The 21725-nt window shown below is 45.0% G+C and overlaps 1 protein-coding gene across 1 annotated transcript in view; it reads left to right on the plus strand.

The window, feature by feature from the left end:
- Positions 1–21725, plus strand: part of CDH23 (cadherin related 23) — a 623958-nt gene that overhangs the window by 154547 nt on the left and 447686 nt on the right. Inside the window, exons 4-6 of the mRNA XM_043983602.1 lie at positions 4751–4893; positions 5589–5636; positions 5939–6031. Coding sequence (XP_043839537.1) covers positions 4751–4893; positions 5589–5636; positions 5939–6031 — 284 coding nt within the window. The remainder of the gene's footprint in view (positions 1–4750; positions 4894–5588; positions 5637–5938; positions 6032–21725) is intronic.

Below are 21725 nucleotides of genomic sequence, written 5' to 3' on the forward strand. Positions count from 1 at the left end.
TCATAACCCAACTACCTTTCTGGTCTTCTTATACCTTAGTACTCAACACGAATACTTTCATTCAATGTCACTGGCTTTTTGGATATTCCATGAATAAGACACTCCATCTCTCAGCCATGGGCATTCTCTCTAACTGTCTCCCATGTCTAGAATGCTCTCCCTTCTCAACTCCATGTACTGATTCTCTGGATTCCTTTAAGTCCCAATTAAAATTGAACCTTCTATAGGAAGCTTTCACCAGCCCCTCTTAATTCCATTGCCTTCCCTCTGTTAATTATTTCTTATTCATCTGCTATGTAGGTTGCTTTGTATATACTTGTTTTCATGTTGTCTCCCTCCATTACACTGTAACTCCTTGAGGGCAGGGACTGTCTTTTGCTCTTTTTTATATCCCTAGTGCTTAGAACAGTGCCTGACATAGTGGGTGCTTAATAAATTCTTATTGTTTGATTTAAATGCTTGTTGGATAGGAGTGTACTCATGAAAGTCTGGGCAAGTTCATCCCAGACCTTGTACTGGAATGCAAATAGTAATGAAAATATTGAAGATGATAATCTTTTTCACAAACAGCAAACTCTGAGGAGAGAATGGGAGATTTGGCTTTTTCTGCCAAAATGAGGCTGAGAATTGCTGCTCTGTGGCCTCAGCCTTGGCCAGACCTGCCTCTTCTGTAGGTCATTTGATGTAGTGTCTCCAGCTTTGGTTTGCAGAGAAGAAAGTTGAAGGAAAGGGCCCTGAGTTGGGATAGTTTTCCTCAACGAGAATCCTTAGATTCACAGTCCAGTGAGGATGGGGGAGAGGAGGGGGGTACTAGAACATGTGCCTACCAATGTTTACAACCATATTTTTGATTTGGGGATTAGCGCTTATAGAATTCCTAACTGGCCTCTCCTTCATTAATGCAGGTAAGGAAGAGTTAATAGTATTTAGCTTCTTTCCCTGGAGCAGCCTTTAGCATTTTTGTTTCTCTTATGATATTTATCATAACTTCCCTGTGATGCTGGGAGATGACAGTCTAAGGCTTCTTTCCTGGCTATCTCTCTCAATTGGCCTCAAGCTGACTTGGGCAACTAGAAGGTGGATATCAGGGGAGTAGAATAATCAGGTTAAACCAGGCAGGGGAGTTCACTTTGTTCTCCTCTGGTCTCATGGTTTGGACTTGAAGCTCAGGGCACAGGGGCCTGAAATTACTATCATTTGGCACTTTAAATTTGGCACAGCTTTTTACATATATTAACTCATCTGATCCTCACAACAACCTTGGGAAGTATAATAGATGCTATCATTGTCAGCCCCATCTTACAGTTGAAGAAACTGAGGTTAAAAGAAGTTCGGGGCAGCTAGGTGGCACAGTGGATAGAGCACTGACCCTGGATTCAGGAGGACCTGAGTTCAAATCCGGCCTCAGACACTTAACACTTACTAGCCGTGTGACCCTGGGCAAGTCACTTAACCCCAGTTGCCTCACAGAGAGAGAGAGAGAGAGAGAGAGAGAGAGAGAGAGAGAGAGAGAGAGAGAGAGAGAGAAGTTCAATGATTTAGCTTGACAGCGAGCACATAACTGAGTCAGGATTAGAATTCAGGTCATCCTGATTCCAAGTCCAATACATGACCTCTTCCCATTTTTAAAAGGGATGATGTTGACACAACCTGTGGACTAAATTTATGATGAACCCAAGGAAGTTGAGGGCATCAGGTGCTTTAGACTTATTAGTCCTTCTTGCCTATCTATTCAGATCATAGGATCATCGATTTAGAAGGGACCTGAGAGCCATTATGTCCAACTTCCTTATTTTATAAGTGAGGAGCTGAGACCAAGAGATTGGGTGACTTGTCCAGGGAACCACAGGTAGTAAAGGAGCAGAATTAAACCTTGGCATTTGGTCGTCCAAATCTAAATCCAGTCCTCTTCCCCCTCGACTGTCCTACATTTTGATCTATATCCCCAGAGGATGGGCTAGTCTCTGTATTTTAGACATAAGGACCTTGGACCCCAGAGCAGAACATGGTGGTCCTACCTTGTTATTGTTCATTTTGGTCATGTCTTCATGACCCCATTTGGGGTGTTCTTGGCAAAGATACTAGAGCAATTTGCCATTTCCTTCTCCAGCTTATTTTACAGATGAGGAAACAGAGGCAAACAGGGTTATGTGACTTGTCCAGGGTCACACAGCTAGTGTCTGAGGCCATAGTTGAACTCAGGCAGATGAGTCTTCCTGACTCCAGGACAGGTGCTCTATCCACTGTGCCACCTTGTTGCCCATCATCATATATAGCAAAGGCAATTATTAGTGCCTATTATATGCTAGGCACTGCCCATAGGTGATAAGGATACAAAGAAAAAAACTAAGACAATCCCTACCATCAAGGAATTTGTACTTAACTGGAAGTTGATGGCAAAACTAAAAATAGAATATGGTTCTCCTTAATCTCAGGGAAGGTTTGGCCCTAGACTAGGCCACTCACCTGTGTCATGGCTAACCTAGAAAGAGAAGAGGAGGCAAAGTCTCTCTGGAGCCTCCCCTGGGGACTCAAAGGTGGAATGTGATGGAGCCAGAAGACTTGGGTCCAGATCTCAGTTCTTCCACTTACTATGTGTGTGACCTTGGACAAGTGACTCTCCCTCTGTGGGCCTCTCATTTATAAAGTGACAGGGAGGAAGGTGGAGGTGGGACTGGATGATCTCCAAAGTCCTTTCCAACACTGAAGCCTAGCTCCTAAGTCCTACGGTAGTGAGAAGGAATAGCATGAAGAGTGTGTGTGTTTGTGGGAAGTCAGCCACTGTTCTGGGAAGGTGGATAATATGCCTGCTGGGTAATTACAGTTCTTCTTGCCTTAAATATAATATTAAAACTGCACCTTTAATTAGTGCACTTAGAAAAGGTCACTAGCAATTACCTGGGAAACAAAGTAGGAATGAGGAAGGAATCTGTTACGTAGAAGCTGAGAAGGACCACTCTGAGCAGCGTATAATTGAGGAGAAAATGGATAAAAGTCCAGGAAATTGTAGGGTTAGTGACAGCTGAGGCGTGCTGCCCTGCTCTTACTCCTCACTCCTCCTTGGTATGGGTCTGGACACCAGGTCTTGGAGAGCCATAGTTAGGGCCATCCTTAACGATGTATGGCTGGCTCTCTGTGTCTGATGGTGATATCTGTGATTGATGCTTCACAGCACCAAGCCACCACCCCCTCGCTGGCTAGTGAGTGTCCCCACCAACCCTCACCACTTAGCAAGAGCCAGTCAATGGAGTCGGCTGGCCAGTGAGGTTTGGGGAAGATGATGAGACTGGATATTCTTAGTTAGCCCACTGACTCATTGGGATACTTTGGATGAAGTGATTTTCATGACAGCAGCTTCATGCGCAGTACTAAATGTAGATCCAGAAGACCTAGCTGTGAAGCCCAGGTCTTCCATTTACTACCTGTGTGACCTTAAACAAGTCATCTAACTATTCTGGACCTCAGTTTCCTCATCTGTAAAAGAAGAGATTAGATGTGATCACCCGTACTTCTATGATCTTATCAATATCATCGAGTGATATATTTAGAGCTGGGAGGGACCTCAGAAAACATCTAGGCTAACCTCTCACTTTACAAATGAGGAAACTGAGGCCCAGAGAAGTTAAATGAATGTGCCAGGTTGACACATATACTAAATGTCTGAGGTGGGATTCAAACCCAAGTTATAACCATTGACTCCAAGTTAGATCCAGTACTTAACATTGGACCTCTTGTGAATCAGTTCCCTGGCTGACCAGTGACAAAGTATTCAAGAAGCTTTTATTCTCCCTTTAGCCTCATCCCATCATTTCAAAAAACAAGTTGAGAGATGTCAAAGGACTTACCCATAGCATGCAAGTAGTAAGTGGCAAAGGGGAGATTCAGACCCTGCTTTTCTGACTCGGAATCCAGCAATCTTTCTGTTCCCTGGGTGACATGATATCTTCCCCCTGAAGTTGTCTCACTCCCTCCACTTTTTTTTTTTTGGTTTTTTTTTTTAATGGGGGTTAAGTGACTTGCCCAGGGTCACACAGCTAGTAAGTGTCAAGTGTCTGAGGCTGGATTTGAACTCAGGTACTCCTGAGTCCAGGGCCGGTGCTTTACCACTACACCGCCTAGCTGCCTCCCCCTCCCTCCACTTTTTACTGTCCATGTCTTGCACTGTTTGTGTGTTGTCTCCCCTTGGAGACCCCAAGCTCCTTGAGATCAGGAACTGCCTTTTGCTTTTCTTAGTATTTCCAGCACTTAGCATAGTTCCTGGCACATAGTAGGTGCCTAATAAATGCTGCCTGGCTGACCAATTCCTGAAATGGAATTGTTTGTCCTTCATTCTCAAAGAGGACCATGACAGATGTCATGACTTGCACTGAATTGGTTTTAAGTGAGTGAAGGCTGTGCACTCTCTCCTCCAGAGCCATCTAAGTCCAGTGGAAGATATACATCAGCATGACTGGAGATGCACCCGGATATTTGAGGCAGGTGGGGTTAAGTGACTTTCTCAGGGTCACACAGCCAGTAAGTGTTAAAGTGTCTCAGGCTAGTCCTCCTGACTACAGGGGCAGTGCCCTCTCCATTGCACCACCTAGCTGCCCCTTGAAATGAGAATGATAATTCTTGGACCACCTACCCTACAGGGTTGTTGTGAAGAAAGTGCTTTGAAACCTTTTTAAAGCATCACAGAAATGTCAATTATTGTTCTGCATGGCCCCCTACCCACCTAACACCTGCCTTCTTCCCCCTGTTTCTCCAGGCACCTCTGTGACGCAGCTACTGGCCCGTGACATGGATAATGACCCCCTGGTTTTTGGGGTGTCTGGTGAGGAGGCTTCTCGGTTCTTTGCAGTTGAGAGTGACACGGGGGTCGTGTGGCTAAGACAGCCCTTGGATAGAGAGGTATGGCTGGCTCATTGCCCAGCACTCTTCATCTCATTTTGGGGGTTTGGGGGAGGGTTGGCCAATTTCAGTTCTGCTTACCTGGTTCCTTTCTACTCATGACTCCATCTCCCCTAGCAAGTAATGTCATTTTACCAGGTCAAGTCAGAGCTCTCTTAAAGGGTTGGCAGTTTTATTTTTCCTGGAAAACCCCAAAGGAGTTGTTGGCCTCGGGCTTAGCCTTGAAAAGCAATATAGGAATGTTAAGGAAGCAAGAAGTCTCTCCTGTCCTTTCTGTCCCCCAACAAAGCGACCCCTAATCCACATTTCTCAGGAGAATAGAAAGTGACAATAGACCAGTTCTTAGCCTGATTGATTCCTAGTAGGGTGAAAAGTCCCTGAGCACTAACCTGTATGGCCTTCTTCACTTTAGCCCAACCTGCCTCAGTGGACCTCATGGCTACTGTCACATTGTCTGGGAGCATCTGTACCATTCATTCTCCATTCTCTTTATGTCTAGATCTCACTTCCTCTGCATAAGAAGCAGTGCTAATTTCTAGGGAAGTCTCCAAAAACCCTGATGAGAGAAGGTGGCCTAGTCCCCTGGGCCCCCATTGGCACCTTTCTCCTCAAATTCTATGCCTTCCTAACAACTTTAATACACAAATGAACTTTACCCACCACAATCAACTCTTCATTTCTCCACTCTCTTCCAGACCAAGTCAGAATTCACTGTGGAGTTTTCTGTCAGTGATCACCAAGGAGTAAGTATCCTAAAGGCCTTCTTACCCATGAAGAAGGGTTCATCATCTTGGGGGGTAGGGATCCCCAACACTTTCTGGGTGGGAACCTTGGAAACTGAGGTATTATCTTCCTCCCTTTTTGCTTGGATGAAGGTCTATGGGTATGGAACATGACATATCAGATAAGCCAACACATATGAAATGCTTTGCAAATCTGAAAGTCAATAAGCAATAGTTTGATCACATTTATTAAGCACCTTCTGTGTGGCTGCTTCTTAGAAGTACACGCTGATAGGGGGCATCTTGCCTCTTTTTCTTCCTAGGTGATCACGAGGAAAGTGAACATCCAGGTTGGAGATGTGAATGACAATGCTCCCACATTTCACAATCAGCCCTACAGTGTCCGCATCCCTGAGGTAGGAGCCCAGTATGCATGGGAGAGTGGTGGGGGGTGGGGGGGAGGGATCAGGAGAGTCACAACTCTGCCTCTCTTCTCCTGGTCATGCCATAGTCTTGATTCAGCAGCAGCAACAGCAGCATCTACCACTGGCAGGGCAGTGAAAAGCTCTCTAGGGGCTGGGAGGAAAGGGAAGCTATTGTTGGTTATTGGAGAAACTGGGCTGGGCTCAACTCATGTATTTGGTCAAAGTTGAGGGGGAAGAGGTGGAATTGATGGAGTAGAATTTGGCGAGAGAAGGGCCAGGTGTTTCACCCTCTCATTCTGTTCTTTGGGGCATTGGATTTGCCTAGTGTGGTTTGGTAAAGCATCGACCCCTGAACTGAGCTAGATCAGGCACTGATTCAGTTTTTCCTAGCAGTGGGTGGACCCAGCTACTCACTGAGGAGAAGTGAAGGCATCAACCTTGGAGGGCATCATTCTCCTTAACCATTCTTTATTTCTTCTCCCCAAGGACTCACCAAGCTAGTCTTCTCATTGTTGCACTTTTGACCCTTTAGGGCAGACTTTGAGTGGCTGAGTTTGCAGAATTGTATGTGTGTGAAGTCAAATAACCTCTGGTGACTTGAGAAGTACAAGTTATTATATTACAAAGGCCTCATTAATAAACCGACCCAGTGAGACTTCAATCTATCATCTTCCCTCTCCTTGGTGTCCAGGGACAACTTTACATCTTTAGAAAAAAATGGATTTCAAAGATAGTCCTTAGGATGGATGGGGAATGTGGCACTGTTGTCTCCAATATCAGCTTTTAGAATTAAAAGAGGATTGGTATGAAAGGTAGATAGGCTCAGAACCACAAAGACCCAAATTCAAATCCCACCTCAGATCCTAGTCATTTAACCTCTCTGGGTATCAGCTTCCTCAGAAAGGTGCTGACAGAGTCTACTACACATTTTTCTTGTGCTTTCAACTGAGCCCTTGCTGCTTCACAACAAGACCTTTCCTGATTGGCAGTTGTACTCTCCTTATCCTCTTTTAAAAATATTTCTATCTTTATTCTTTTCTGACTTTGTTACATGTCTGACACTCCATGATCCTATCTGGAGTTTTCTTAGCAAAGATACTGAGAGTGGTTTGTTATTTGCTTCTTGAGCTCATTTTACAATTGAGGAAACTGAGACAAACAGGAGGGTTAAATGACTTTTCCAGGGTCACACAGCTAGTAAATATGTGATGCTGTATTTGAACTCAGGTCCTCCTGACTCCAGAGCCTGTGCTCTAGCCACTGTACCACCTGTTCCAGCCCTTTTCTTCCCTGCAAGCTATCTTTATTCTCTTTCCTCCCCCCCCCCCTCTCAGCTATCAACCCATACTCACTTAACTGGCAACAAACAGGACCACCCATTGAGTTCCTTCTTCTCAACTCTGTCCTGGACACCACTTCTATATCACCTCTCCCTCCCCCAACTCTCTCCTCTTTAGCTCTAGTATCAGGTACCTTTGATCTTATCTGCTCCTGCCATCTCCACGAGCTTTTCCTTTCAATTATTTCATTTCTTTCCTTAATTTTCATTTTCTCCTTATCTACCGATTCCTTTCCTATTGCTTAAAACCATGTCCAGATCTCTCTCATACTTAAAAATAAGTAAAAAGAAAGCTACCAACAACTTGATTCAACCATTCCTTCATCTTGTTTCCCTTTTACAACCAAAGGTCCTGAAATTTATCTTTATTCATTGTCTCCACTTCCTTTTTTCTCTTTTCTTTCTCTGCCTATTACAGTCTGGCTTCTGACATCATCTCTCAATTGCAATTGCCCTCTTCCATAGTAAAAAATGATCCTGTAATTCCCAAATACTTTGGCCTCTTCTAATTCCTTCTCCAGCTTTTTCTCTGCAGTATTAGACAGGGCTGACCACTCTATTCTCCTAAATACTCTCTTTTCTGGGTTTTTCCAGGCACTGTTCTCTCTCAGTTTTCCTCCTACCTATGTGGTTGGCCCTTCCCATTCTCCTTTGCTGATTCATCACATACATCCCACCTGCTATGGGGGTGTACCCCAAGACTTTGTCCTGGACCCTCTTTTCTTCTTTCTTTATATCATCCACTCTTATGAGGTCATCTAACAACCTTATGCAGGCAATTTCCACTTCCAGCCCCCGTATCTCTCCTGAATTTTAGTCCCATGTCATCAGCTGCCTATTAGAGATCTCCAACTGGTACAAAGGTATCTCAACCTCAAAATATCTAAAAAAGGATAACTCTTTATCTTCACCATGCCCCCTCTCCAAAATCCCCTTCTCACCTCTCTATTTGCATTTAGAGCATCATCATTATTCCAGTTATCCAGATTTGAAACCTTAGAGTTATCTGCAACTTTGTCCTCTTCTTTGCCCATGTTATTCAATCAGTTCTGAAGTCTTGTCAATTCTACTTCCACAGTACATCTCTCATCCATCACCTCCTTCCCATTCCTTCAGACACCAGCCTGGTTCATGCCCTCTTTATCTTTTGCCTGGACTGTCATAATAGCCTCCTAAATGGTTTCTCTGCCCTTGAGTCTATCCTATCTGACACACAACTACTGATTTGATCCTAGTAAATGTAAATCGGACCATGTTACTCCCCTGCTCAAGAAGTTCCAGTGACTCCCTCTTGTCTCTGGGATAAAGTACCACTTCCTTCCTTCGCTATTGGAAGTCCTTCCAGTCTTGCTCATAGAGCATCATTCTCCTCCATGAACTGCTGGAAGTCATCCCAGCCAAATTGACTTATGTACTGACCCTCACCTGTGACCTTACATCCATGTCTTTGTGTCTTTGCCTGGGCTGTCCTCTCTGCCTGAAATACATTCTTTTCTCATCTCCACTTCATTGATTCTTTAGTTCCCTTCAAGACTCAGCTCAGTTGCCACATCCTACAAGGTATGTCTCCTGTTCCCACCCCCACCCACAAGCTGTAAGTACACTCCTTTCAGAAAGTATCTTTTATCTATATGTTTCTATTTGATTTTTTGTATATACAGGAGGCTCCATGTTGTTACAGTAGATAGGATCCTAGATTAAAGTCAGGAAGCCCTGGGTTCAAATTCTCCCTCAGACAGGGAAAAATTGTTTTTTACTAGGTGTATGACACTGGTAAAGTCAGGGAGGGAGAGATTCATTTGAATTGGAGGAATTCAGAGATATATCTCAGGCCCTGAAAGAGAAAGATGCCTATTGGGTGAGGTTGGGGCAGGGAGGGGGAAGAAGAAAAGTTCACTCATGATGAATGGTATGTGCAAGGACATAGAGAGGGAAGCATGAGATCAAGAAATCACAGAATTTGGCTAAAATATGGGCTATTCAAAGGAAAATGCTATGAATGAAATAAGGCTGTAAAGGTAACTGGGAGCTGTATTGTGGAGGGTCTAGAATGCTGGGCTAAGGAATTCATAGTTTCTTTGTTGGGTGATAGTGAGCCATAGAAGGTTTTGGAGCCAGGCTGTGAAGAAGTCATTCAGGGGCTCTGATAGCATTGTTGGGCAAGGTATTCAAATGTGCCAAGGGATCTGATATACTATTGAAGTGGGAGTTTCTGCCAACAATACAAGCTGCAGCCTATTTCTTCCTGCAGGGTCTTGACACTTGTCTGTTTTCCAAAGGGGAATCTCCCAGTGTGCCAGACGCCAGCCTCACTTTCCCTTGATATCATGAAGGTGCTAATGGCTCACTCAGACATTTTGTCTGTCGTCCCTTGCATCTGTCCTAATATTAGTACTTAATATTATTATATACATAAGAATTTCATATCATAGTCTATAAAATAACAATATAGATAATATTAATTGTTATAGAAATTGTTATAGAAAATAACAAGATAGATGACAACTCTGTTTTGTTAAGATTAAAAAAGAAGTACATTTTACCTACTTGATATCTAGATCCCCATGACAACCCCCTAAAGCAGGTAGTTCAGGGGTTCTCAATTTTAGGTGATGAAACTGAGGGCTAGAGAAGGAAAGCGACTTGCCCAGGGTTACCTAACTTGTAAGTTACAGAGATGATGATAACAACAGCTAGTAATTCTATCACCCTTTAAGGTTTGCAAACCACTTCACATAGAATATCTTATTTGTCTGAATATAATCAAACCCAGTCCCTGATCATCCCTTTAAAACAATCCTACAGGGTTCTATTACCATTATCCCCATTATACCGATGAGGAAAGGGAGCCTAAGAGATGTTAAGTGACTTGTCCATGGATACACAGCTGCTAAGTGTCTGAGGCGGGATTTGAACTTGGATCTTCCTGAGTCCCAAATGCAAAGTGTTATGCACTGCTCCATCATACAATTGTCTATCTAGAGCCAGAAGGAACCTTGGAGGTCATCCAGTCCATTCACTTTATTTAGCAGATGAAGAAACCATACCCAGAGTTTCAGTGACTTGTCCACAGTTAAACAGGAGAGCTGGGATTCAGATTCAGAGTCAGGTTTTGGAACTTCCATTTGAACACAGGGTTTCTAACTCCAAACTCAGCCGTGTGCCCTCCCCCCAACACAGACACACCCAATCCCATACCCATCCCTCAAACACTGCCATGCCCTCCCCCAACACAGACACACCTAATCCCATACCCATCCCTCAAACACTGCCATGCCCACCCCCACAACACAGACACACCCACCCCTCAAACATGCCACCACTACAGCCCCCATACCCATGTCCCACACACGAACACCCCCACACCCAAACCTACACACACACACACACACACAAAAACACACCCCACATCCATGCCACCCCAATACAACACCAAATGAATGAGACAGACTTCAGGCTAGAGGAAGGAGAGGGCAGTGTTAAGAAAGGCCTCATGCGGGGTGGGCTTGAAGAGCAGAGGGGAGGAAGGGGAGACATTCCAGGCTAAAGAAGAAACAGTGCAGCTGCCCCAGGCGAGATGTGCCTGACCAGTGCAGAGGCCAGTGAGCGGTACGTGGGCCTGGAGCCAAGGGGGGCTGTGCTGGGAGATAAGATCAGAGTCCTGTATGGGGCCACAATGTTCTGGTTCTGGTTTATGTTTCCGAAGGTAGTGCCAAACTGAATTAAATGCTGTTATTTTATCTCATCCTGCTCTTTTTACTTTGGTGAATGTCATTGTGGTACTCTCTTTGTACCCAGAACAGGCTTTCTCCTGCTTTCTCCTCAACCCCCACCCTGATAGCCCCTTCCCTACTACTGCCCCAGTCTCTCTCCCATCCCTGATCTCCCCCTAGAACCACTGACATACCCCTGCCGCATGGTCCCTTCCTCACCACTGCCCCAGTCTCTGTTCCATCCTGATAACCTCCTCAAACCACTGACATCCTTTTCCTCAGGTGGCCCTTCCTTCAAGATGCCTTCCATAATTCCCCTGTTTTCCCAAGAGTAGAGGTCTCAGCCCCTATACCTGGTAATTCTAGCTCTACCTGAAGGTAGACAGGCTGGATTGTTTCAATTATACTCTTTTCTCTGTCCTTATTTCCTTCTCACACTATGGATCCCTCCCTGTGCCTCAAACTACAAAAAGACCTTGCTGAAAAATAAAGACAAAATTTTTCCTTGTGACATCATGAGGTAGGGGAGGAAAAAGGTGGGCATATGTGCCTGGGAAGAAGGTGTGAGAGGGGACCCTTCTCTGGGATGCAGGGGGAGGAATAAAGCCCTGAAATCCTTGCTTGGGAGGATTTCAGAACTCCTTACTTCAGCTATCAGTCTTCGGCTTCCCCCAGAATACCTTGAGTTGCAGCTTTATTCCAGGTGCCCTCGCCTATTTGGAAGTGTCCCTAATTGAATTAAGGGTCTCTATGTGCCAGGCTGCAGCCTCAACCCCATGCTCTTTAAGCCAAGGGCACTGATGAGAGTTAATGAGCCACAAACCCATTGCTTAGCTGTCATCCTGGAAAATCTGACTGGCCCTCTATTGGGCGGGCACTCTTTCCATGGTGGAGGGTGGCAGAGAAAGAAGGGGTGGTGGGGAGGAAGGAGTCAGGCTGATACCCTCTTAGACTCTTGGACCAGAAAGTCACGTCCTTTATATGGCCCTGGGCATCCTCTCCCCTAAACCAGCATCCCTGCAATCTCATAGGATCACAGAGCTCAAGCTAGAGGTCATCTTATCTACCTCCACCCTTTATTTTACACTAGAGGAAACTGAGGACCAAAGGGATTAAGTGACCTGAAGGTCACCCAAGTACTGACAGAGGCAGGATTTCAGCCCAGGTCTCCTGACTCCAAATTCAAGATTCCTTCTATTGAACCCCACTGCCTCTGACCTCCCAGAGTCCTGTCCCTCCCTCCTGCATCCTGATTGATTCCTGTAGTTCCCAGCATCCTCAGCAGGGCCCCTAACCCTGATGCTTCTGCAGTTAGAACACTTTCGTATGGAGTGGGGTGGTGGGACAGTGAAACCTGGTGAAAAGCAGGGCTTGGAAACAGAAGGCAGGAAGCCCTGGGCTATAGTCACTCTTCCATACCTAATTCACTGTTAACTTGACAAGCCACTCAGGGGAAACTGAGGCTTTTGTTGAAAGGAGTTTGAAAACAGCCTTACCTGCTCATCTGACAAACAGGGAGGGGGGGTTACATGAGAAAGGTCTGTAACACTTAATCCTAGAAGGAAGGAGCCAAGTTCAAGTACATATTGTTTATTTCTTCAAGAGGACTTGGAGTGACTTTTGCCCAGCTGACACTTGATTCCTTGCTTACTGCTGGAGAGTGGACAGTGAGGATGGGGTGACAGCCTTGGCCAGAGAGGTTCTCACTGCTAGAACCATACCTAAGTGACCTGAGGTGGCCTTAGCAATTGTCAACAGCAAGGCCCAGTAGGGGCTTCCCCTGGTTTGATGTTGGCCAAGGACAAACCCAGGATGGCAGGTCTGATCCTGGGATGGCTCAACCAAGACCCCCAGGACCCACCATGGTATGAGTCTGCCACAGGCACAGAGTATTCTACTGGGTACCAAGTGTACACTTGAAAATGGGTCCTTGGAGGCAGCTAGGTGGCACAGTGGATAGAGCACCGGCCCTGGAGTCAGGAAGACCTCAAATCCAGCCTCAGGTACTTAGCTGTGTGACCCTGGGAAAGTCACTTAACCCCAATTGCCTCACTGAAAAAGAAAGAAAGAAAGAAAGAAAGAAAGAAAGAAAGAAAGAAAGAAAGAAAGAAAGAAAGAAAGAAAGAAAGAAAGAAAGAAAGAAAGAAAGAAAGAAAGAAAGAAAGAAAAGAAAAGAAAAAAAGAAAATGGGTCCTTGCCCATAAGGAATGGGGAGGGGAACAGGCAGGGCACAGGTATGAAAAAAAAATCAATACATATAAGAGATATGTAAATATGTAGCAGGAGGAGGCTAGATGGCCCGGTGGACAGGACATTGGACTTGGAGTTGAGAAGACCTGGGTTCAAATCACACCTCAGTGTCTTACTGGCTATGTCACCCCATGGCAAATCATTTAACTTCTCTTTGTAAAATGGGAGAATAATAGCACATAGCACCCAGGGTGGTTGTGAAGATCAAATGAGTTATTTGTAAAGTGCTTTGCTACTCTTGCAGCACTAGAGATGCTGGCTATTGTTAGCAGGAGTAATAACAGTGTACTTTCGAGTAAGTATGGCATGGTGGATAACAAGGCAGCCTTAAGGCCAGGAAGACCTAGGTTTGTCCCAGGTCCCTGATACACATTGGCTTTGTGACCCTGAGCAAGTCATTTGATCTCTAGTGCTTCTGCTGTCAAACTCAAATAGAAAGAGATCCTCTCCACAGCTTATTGACTTAGAAAACCACAGAGCAGCATTATCTATGTTGAGTTCTATTTTTATTTATTTTGTTAAATATTTCCCAATTACATTTTCATCTGGTTAGGGCTTTACTCCAGAGTTTGACACCTCTTCCATAGTAGTGAAGAAGATGCCAGCCTGCTTTGGTGGAGGGATTTTTCTCCCCTTGGGGGTTCCCCACACCAATAAAATCAGAGGTCCACTTTCTGCTCCTACCTTTATGGAATACTTTTCAGCTAGAAAGAACTTGGTATACCTCCTAGTAGTAGTAGTAGTAGTAGTAGTAGTAGTAGTAGTAGTAGTAGTAGTAGTAGTAGTAGTAGTAGTTGTAGTAGTAGTATTCTCATATAATAGATGAATAATAAGAATTTGTTAAACCCCCGAGGTACAATATGCAATAACTTACATTGACATGATGCTTTACAGGTCACAAAAAACTTTCTGAGGATAAACTTATTGGATTCTCACAACAACCCTTTGGGGCAGGTACCATGGGAGTTATCCCCTTGCTCTTTAGTAAAGCTCTGAGAAGGTGACTTGTCCAAAGTCACAGAGCCAGTAAGTATTGGAGGTGAACTATCTCTCCTGATTCCAAGGCCAATGCTTTTCCCAATCTCTGCGATCCCATCTCTGTCCTAACCTGAAAAGTTAAATCATCCCCAGTGGGATGGGGCACATATGTCCCACTGAGCCAGTTCTAACCTTCTTGTATTAGAAAGGAAATACTCATATATTAAGCACCTACCATGTGTCTCATTTGAGCTTCACAACCACCCTGGGAGGTAAGAGCTAGTATTATCCCCATTTTATAGTTGTGGAACCTGAGGCAGATGGAAGTTAAGTGACTTGCACAGGGTCACACAACTAGTTTCTGAGGCTGGATTTGACCTTGTATTCCTGACTCTGGGATCAGTGCTCTGTGTATTTGGACACCTACCCGCCATTCAGAAGTTCTATCACTGCCTCCCATAATCTACTTCTTCATCACAAGCAATGGCCCTTTCCTCCTGGTGTGGAATTTTAGACATTTTGACTGATCTTCATGGGAGGTTCCAGCCCTTGGAATAGCGTGAGTTTAGCATTCATGACACCCTGAGAAATCAAGGCAGAGAGGAGCTGCTGCACTCTGATGACAGTGCTACTATTAGGGGTGCAGGCAGATGGCACGTTAGTGCTTAAATGTCACTCAGCCTTGAAGCCTTTACTGTACTCATGGACTGTTCATCAGGCCAGTGGGCATGGGCACAGAGATTGAGTGCCGGTTCACACAGAGGCGAGGGCACCCATACCCCCTCCTCCTTGGAGCCCGGCTGCCCCCTCACCAGGCTACAAGCTGGGGAAGCGGAGCAGGTGACTGTTTGGGTTTGTTTGTTCTTTGCTTCCCCCACTCTCCTCTCCCTAAGTTGTTCTACATGTAATTATCCATTTTATCAGGGCGAAAGGCCCTGCAATTCACTTGTCGAACTCCTAACGAGGCAGCGTGGAAGCTTTCAAGTCCATAAAGAAAGGGGAAATCCTGCTAGAATTGGCAACTTAATTCACCAAGCCAGCCTCGACAGACCTCATTAAGTTCCCGTGTATTCATTTCAGGCTAATGGCTGTCATGCTGACTGCTGTTTGATTTGCTGTAATAGACTTTTATAGCTTTCCAATTTGCTAAAACGTGTTTGCCTGTGTCTGTGCCCAGCTCCACTGCTGTAGTACATCAGTTAGGCGTTGGTGTGCCTGCCACGCTGACCTTCAGGTACTCTCCTCTGCTTGCCTGAGCTCGGCTGCTGCTCTCCCTACCCTGGACAGCTCCGTGTCCCTCTGCTTCCCTCATGGCTTCTCCTTGTCTGCTGTTCTGGATACCTGCACAGCAAGGAGAGGGCACAGACCACCCTAGTCTGGGTTGGGGAGGTAGGAGACACCCAGAAGTCGTGTCTAAGGGGCAAGGGGAAGATGATGGGTACAAATCTGGTTTGAGGCAGAGGGCTCCTTTGCTTGGTCAGATGGGATGGGAAGGGGTCAAAAAGGACTGAGCATAGAATGTGTCCAGATAATAAACTAGACTTCTCTAAAGAAGAAATGTGTGATCCCCCTCAGTCTCTCATGTTTTCTCCTTCCCCAAATTGTTGTTGTTCAGTTATTTTAGTCATGTCCAATTCTTTGTGATTCAATTTGGGGTTTTCTTGGCAGAGATATCAGAGTGATTTGCCATTTCCCTCTCTAACTCATTTTACAGGTGAGGAAACTGAGGCAATGAAAGTTAAATGGCTTGCCGAGAGACACATAGTTAGTAAGTGTCTGAGACCAGATTGAAAACTCATAAAGCTGAATCTTCCTGACTTCAAGCCCAGCACTCTATTCACTGTGCTACTCAGTTGCCCCAAATTACCTCTTATTTATTTGTGTATATACTGTATTTCTACCTCAAGCACTCACCTTGAAGGAGGGGCTGTTTTGCTTGCTTTTATTTGTATCTGTAGTGCTTAGCATATTGCCTGGAACATAGTAAGTACTTAATAAATGCTCAATCTCTCAATTCCTAGCTACCTACCTATCATCTAGTTATCTATCTACCCATTTCCACATCGATCTTTGTTAGAGATATGACTTGACTCCACACCTTCCTTTCTCAAAGGCTCACCATCTCTCCATAGCATCATGTGACATCTCTTCTGCAAATTACCTCCCCAAACTCTATGATACTTGGTGGGCTCTTATTCTCCTGCCTGGCATTGTTAATTCTCTTTGTATATATTTGATCTCTACTATGAGATTATAAATTTTAATAGGGTGGAGATTATAGCTTATGCTTCAAATCCAGTGGGGTGCCCAGCTGATGTTAGGTGCTTAGTAAATATTCGTTGTTTGAACAAAACCCAAGATAAATCCCATGAATTATAAACAGGGAAGCCTGACATAGTGGAATGAGATCCATCCTCCAAGCCGAGAAGACTTAGTTAGCTCCAAGCCTAGCTTCTCATCCATACTGGCTAGAAGATCTCAGGGAAGTCATTCAACTCTTGGCGCCTCAGGTACCTCTAAGACCATACACTTCAGATGCCAACTTGCATTGGTGGTGGGAGATCTGGAAGCTCTCTAGGCCAGTGACATCATAGATCCAGTCCTTGTCCCTATATTTATTAGAATCAAGAGCTTGAGGTTAGGATTGGACTCTTTTCAAGAGATCCTGCTGATGTGTGTGTGTGCTGCAGAGGTACATCTGATTCTACATGGTTATTCCTAGAAATAGCACTGAAGAGTGGAAAGAAAGTTATTCTCATGTTATTCAGTCTTGTCCAACTCTTCATGCTCTCATTTGGGGTCTTCCTGGCAAAGATACTTGAGTGGTTTGCCATTTCCTTTTCTAGCTCATTTTAAAGATGAGGAAACTGAGGCAAACAGGGTTAAGTGACTTGGTCAGGGTAACACAACTAGGAAGTGTCTGAGGTCAGATTGTCATGCAAAGGAACCTAGATGTCTACTCTCTGATATTCTGGTCTTAGATGGATCACTATGTCTATTAGTCTCAGGTGACCATCTATCAAACGGGAGAAAGCTGTGCTTAGCACTCCCCTCCTTTGCTACAGTAATATATTCATACCTGTGCATGAAAACAGTTCCTATACTTCCACCCATTCATTCTTAAGTCAGTACTTCAAGGCAATATAATTTCATTGGAGTGGATACTTGCTCCACAGAAGCAGGGCTTTTACAATGTAATAAATGGCTTTTGAGAGTTGTTATACCTGAAGAACTCTTCTGTGCGCACCCTGTCTGGTGATGTAATGCACCTCTGAGAACTCGGCTAAGCCAAACTTCAGCCAACAGGCTGCCCATCATTGGATCCCTACACCCATATTTCCATGTCTTTGGTCTCCCTAAGCCCTTGAAACTTGGTGGAGGACCTACCAAGGCCTGGGTTTTGTGGGTTTAGCCCTTAAGAGCCCAGGGTCATCTCTGCACCATGATGAAGAATCAGAGAACTTCTTCAGAGCATCCATTCATTCATCAAATATTATTGAGTGGCTCCCATGTGCTAGGCATTGGAGTAAGGATATGCTGGCCTTTCCTGATTCCCACAGCTGCTGGTGCCTTCCCCCATTTCCCCTTGTCCTTGTTTTATATATACTTATTTAGGTATATAGTTGTCTCTTTGAAAACTGGGACGGGTTTTGTATCCCCAGCATTTAGCATAGTGCCTGACACATAGTTGACACTTAATAAATGTTTATTGACAGACATAGGTTTAGAGCTAAGAAGGACCTTAGAAGGGGCAGCTAGGTGGCACAGTGGATAGAGCACCGGCCCTGGAGTCAGGAGTACCTGAGTTCAAATCCGGCCTCAGACACTTAACACTTACTAGCTGTGTGACCGTAGGCAAGTCACTTAACCCCAATTGCCTCACTAAAAAAATAAATAAATAATTTTTTTTAAAAAAGGACCTTAGATGCCATCTTGTCCAATCCTCTAACTTTACTGATGAGGAAACTGAGGATCAAAGTGAAATGGTATGACCTTCCTATGGTCTCACAGCTGCTAATTGAGATCGGTTGGTATTAATACCTGTAAGTTGCTAATGACCTCTCTTTCCATGTGTCTGATCTCCCATATTAGATTATGTATTTGTTGGGAGTAGAAACAATATTTGGTTTCACATCGATCAGAGTGCCTACTTTACATTAACCCAGAATTTGCTGATTTCAAAGCCCGGCACTTTATAAAAGACAGTATGCTATATTTCTAATAGAATGTAAGCTTCCTGAGGGCAGGAACTGTTTTGTTTTTATCTCACTCTGCACCCTAAGTCCATCATCACCAGGAGGCAGCTTACCTTCTTCATCTTCTGGGATTGCGGATGGTTGTTGCTTTGATCAGAATGCTTAGGTCTTTATTGAAAAGCAAGAGGAGCATGATAAGGAAACCCAAGGTATCATTTTATTGTGACTATCATATGGTAGGATAAAAATTCCTGTCTCTGGTCCTGGCCCTGGGCCTGGACACTGAACTCCTGGCACCCTTACCCATCTTCTAGCTTCCCATCTAATGCACCCTCACTGCTTGAGTCATACCCATGCCCTCCATTTCCTGCCAGGTTACCTCCCCCAAATACCGTCTACAAATGCCCTGCTACAGGTATCTGTCTTTGGTGGCTGAAAAAGACAAGAGTATTTTCATGGTAGATGTAGCCAGGGCCAGCAGTGATGCCGAGCCCTTCTCTGCACCACCCCAGTCCCAGGCTGAATGATTTATAAATTGGATTCTCCAGTTGCAATGAAGAGAGCTCTCTGCCTGGCATGTTCTGTTCCCTCTGAGGTGCCAGCATGGTTCAGAAGAGGGCCGTCTGCTGTGCCAGGAGAAGGAGCCACTTGACAGGTGGTATTAATTTATACCACAGGGCCACAGCTCCCAAAAGCCCCCTCTGCATCCATAACCACCTGCCTATTGATCCCAGGGAAGGAGACCAATAAATCATCTCTGGGTCTCACCGCTCTTGCTGGACAGTGCCTAAGTGGCTTGAGGAGTGTGAGGCACAGGCTCTGACGATGTCTCTATGCCCCCCAGGTGACCATTGAGCAGTCTGAGCTTCCCGGGCCTTTCCTCCATCCTCCATCCCTTCCTTAAACCAGGGCAGTGATTGATAACTTGGGAAACGGCAAGCACATTTTGTGCTTTGAGTAGTAAGGCACAGGGGGAGGAATGAGGGAGTCCACAGTGGTGGAAAGAGCCCTGGTTTTGAATCCTTCCCCTGGCACCACCTGTGTGGCCTTAGGAGGCAGGACTTGGGACCCAGGGTCTTCCTGAATGGAAGGGCAGTTTTGTACCACACGGCCCCTCCTTCTGATAATGCAGTGTCTGAACTCTCATACCACTTACTGTCTGCCCCTCTCATTGAGTACTTATTACACTTTTAATTTTTAATTATTTGAGCCTCAGTTTCCTCATCCAATAATCTAATAACAATAATCTAATTCCTTGTCTAATCCTCACATAACATTTGCACTGACTTCTTCAGAATTATGGAAAGGAAAGTGCTTTTCAGCCTTAAGGGGTTACATAAATGCATGTTGTTATTATAGCAAGCAAAACAACAGGCCCTCCCTGCTTCAAAAATATCTGACTTTTTAGATGATTGGAGGAGTCAGCTTGCATTTCATCAGTGTGTTTCTTCAGGCACCTTCACATCCCCCTCTCATTTGTCCTCTTGATGACCCTGTGGTATCAGCTGAAAGATATTCTTCCCATTTATTGAGCTAAAAAAGCTAAGGCTCAAACATGATCAGTGACTGCCCCAAGGTCACACAATGAGTTGGGGACACTTGGGCTTTCTAATCCCTCCATCCTGTCCATTAAAAAAAGCACCTCTCACACCTTTCCCTTCTATGATAGATGATTGTGCATTTCTTCAATTGGGGGCAGCTATAAGTTTACTTTCAGCAGCACAGTCGGTCTCTTGCTCATCTGAACATTTCCCATGGGAAGCTGAATGCCAAGGTGGTCTGTTGCCTAAGTCCATCTTGGGGGACAGAGAGCTGGAAGGGACCCAGGAGGTCAGCTTGCCCAACTCCCCTCAGTTTATGGAGGAGGAAACTGGGGACCAGCAAGGGGAAATAATTCATCCAATCCCTCACATCTATTAAGTAGCAGAGCAGGAATTCATATTTAAATCCACTGTGTTAAATCCATAACCCTAATTCTAAAACTAGGCATTGTGATCTCCATTTTATAGATGAGGAAACTGAGGCTCAGAAAGGTTTAAGTGACTGTGGTCAAAGGAAGCAAGTGTCAGAGACAAGATTTGATTACCTTTTTTTCTTTTGTTTTGTGGAACAATGAGGGTTAAGTGACTTGCCCAGGATCGCATAGCTAGTAAGTGTCAAGTGTCTGAGGCCAGATTTAAACACAGGTCCTCCTGAATCCAAGACCAGTGCTTTATCCACTGCACCACTGACCTGCCCCCCCCCCCGACAGGATTTGAATCCACGTCTTCCTGATTCCTCTTCCCACATTTTCTATCCCCTTGACCACACTGCTTCATTCTTTCTAACTGACTAACGCACCTTTGCCCCATCCAAATGGGCTTCCCTCTGCCTGCTGTGTCTCTCAGACCCCAGCCAGAGAGGAAGACCAGAGAAAGACAAACGAATTTAGCCCCATTCAATTTCCCCAAGGTCTGTGAATTTGGGGAAGGTGAAGCGAAGGGCATATGACCTCTGCAGCAAATCTAGCCATTCCAATTTTTGTCCTCATTTTCTCATGGAGTGGCATGCCCCCCTCCCCAGTCCAGGAGGGAGTGTGGCCTCCTCATCCCTCACTAGCCCAAACCAGAAAAGAGGACAGTGAGGGAGAGGAGAGAGGAGGGAGGTGGGTTTTAAAGAGAGGAACTCAGATGTAATTAAAATTATTATTTTGTTTTAATGGTAATAATGTTCTTAATTACATCAGTTTCCTAGCTGACTCTGGCTGGGAGTCTTTGGGGGCCCATATAATTCTATTGCGATGACTGCAGGACCTAGCGCCATGAATACGAAGCAGCGGGAATGAGCGCGGAGCCCCAGCTACAGTGCATTAGCGATTCTCTTACACATGCCAAGACAACTTTTATTATTTTCCCCCCTTTAAATAAAGAACCTTTAAATGGAAGGAGATGATAACAGCCCTGATAGGAGAAGATGTTTTCTCTGCATTGTCGAGCTGTCAGCAGCTTCACTCGGGGCATCCACCTGTCCTCTTCTCTTCTTTTCCTTTTAAAACCATCTCCTCCCCTGGCCTGATGGGACTCATGGTAGGAAGGATTGGAGTAACCCTTTAGAGTCTCCCCGATCCTCCAAGCAGAGGCTACACAGTTTTAGCAGAGAGAATGAGCCTGTTGTAAGAGTGGCACATTCCTTTCCCAGGGCACTGGACACTGGGATACTCTGGACTCTGT

Source organism: Dromiciops gliroides, chromosome 2, assembly GCF_019393635.1.
Source record: "Dromiciops gliroides isolate mDroGli1 chromosome 2, mDroGli1.pri, whole genome shotgun sequence".
Taxonomy (NCBI): domain Eukaryota; kingdom Metazoa; phylum Chordata; class Mammalia; order Microbiotheria; family Microbiotheriidae; genus Dromiciops; species Dromiciops gliroides.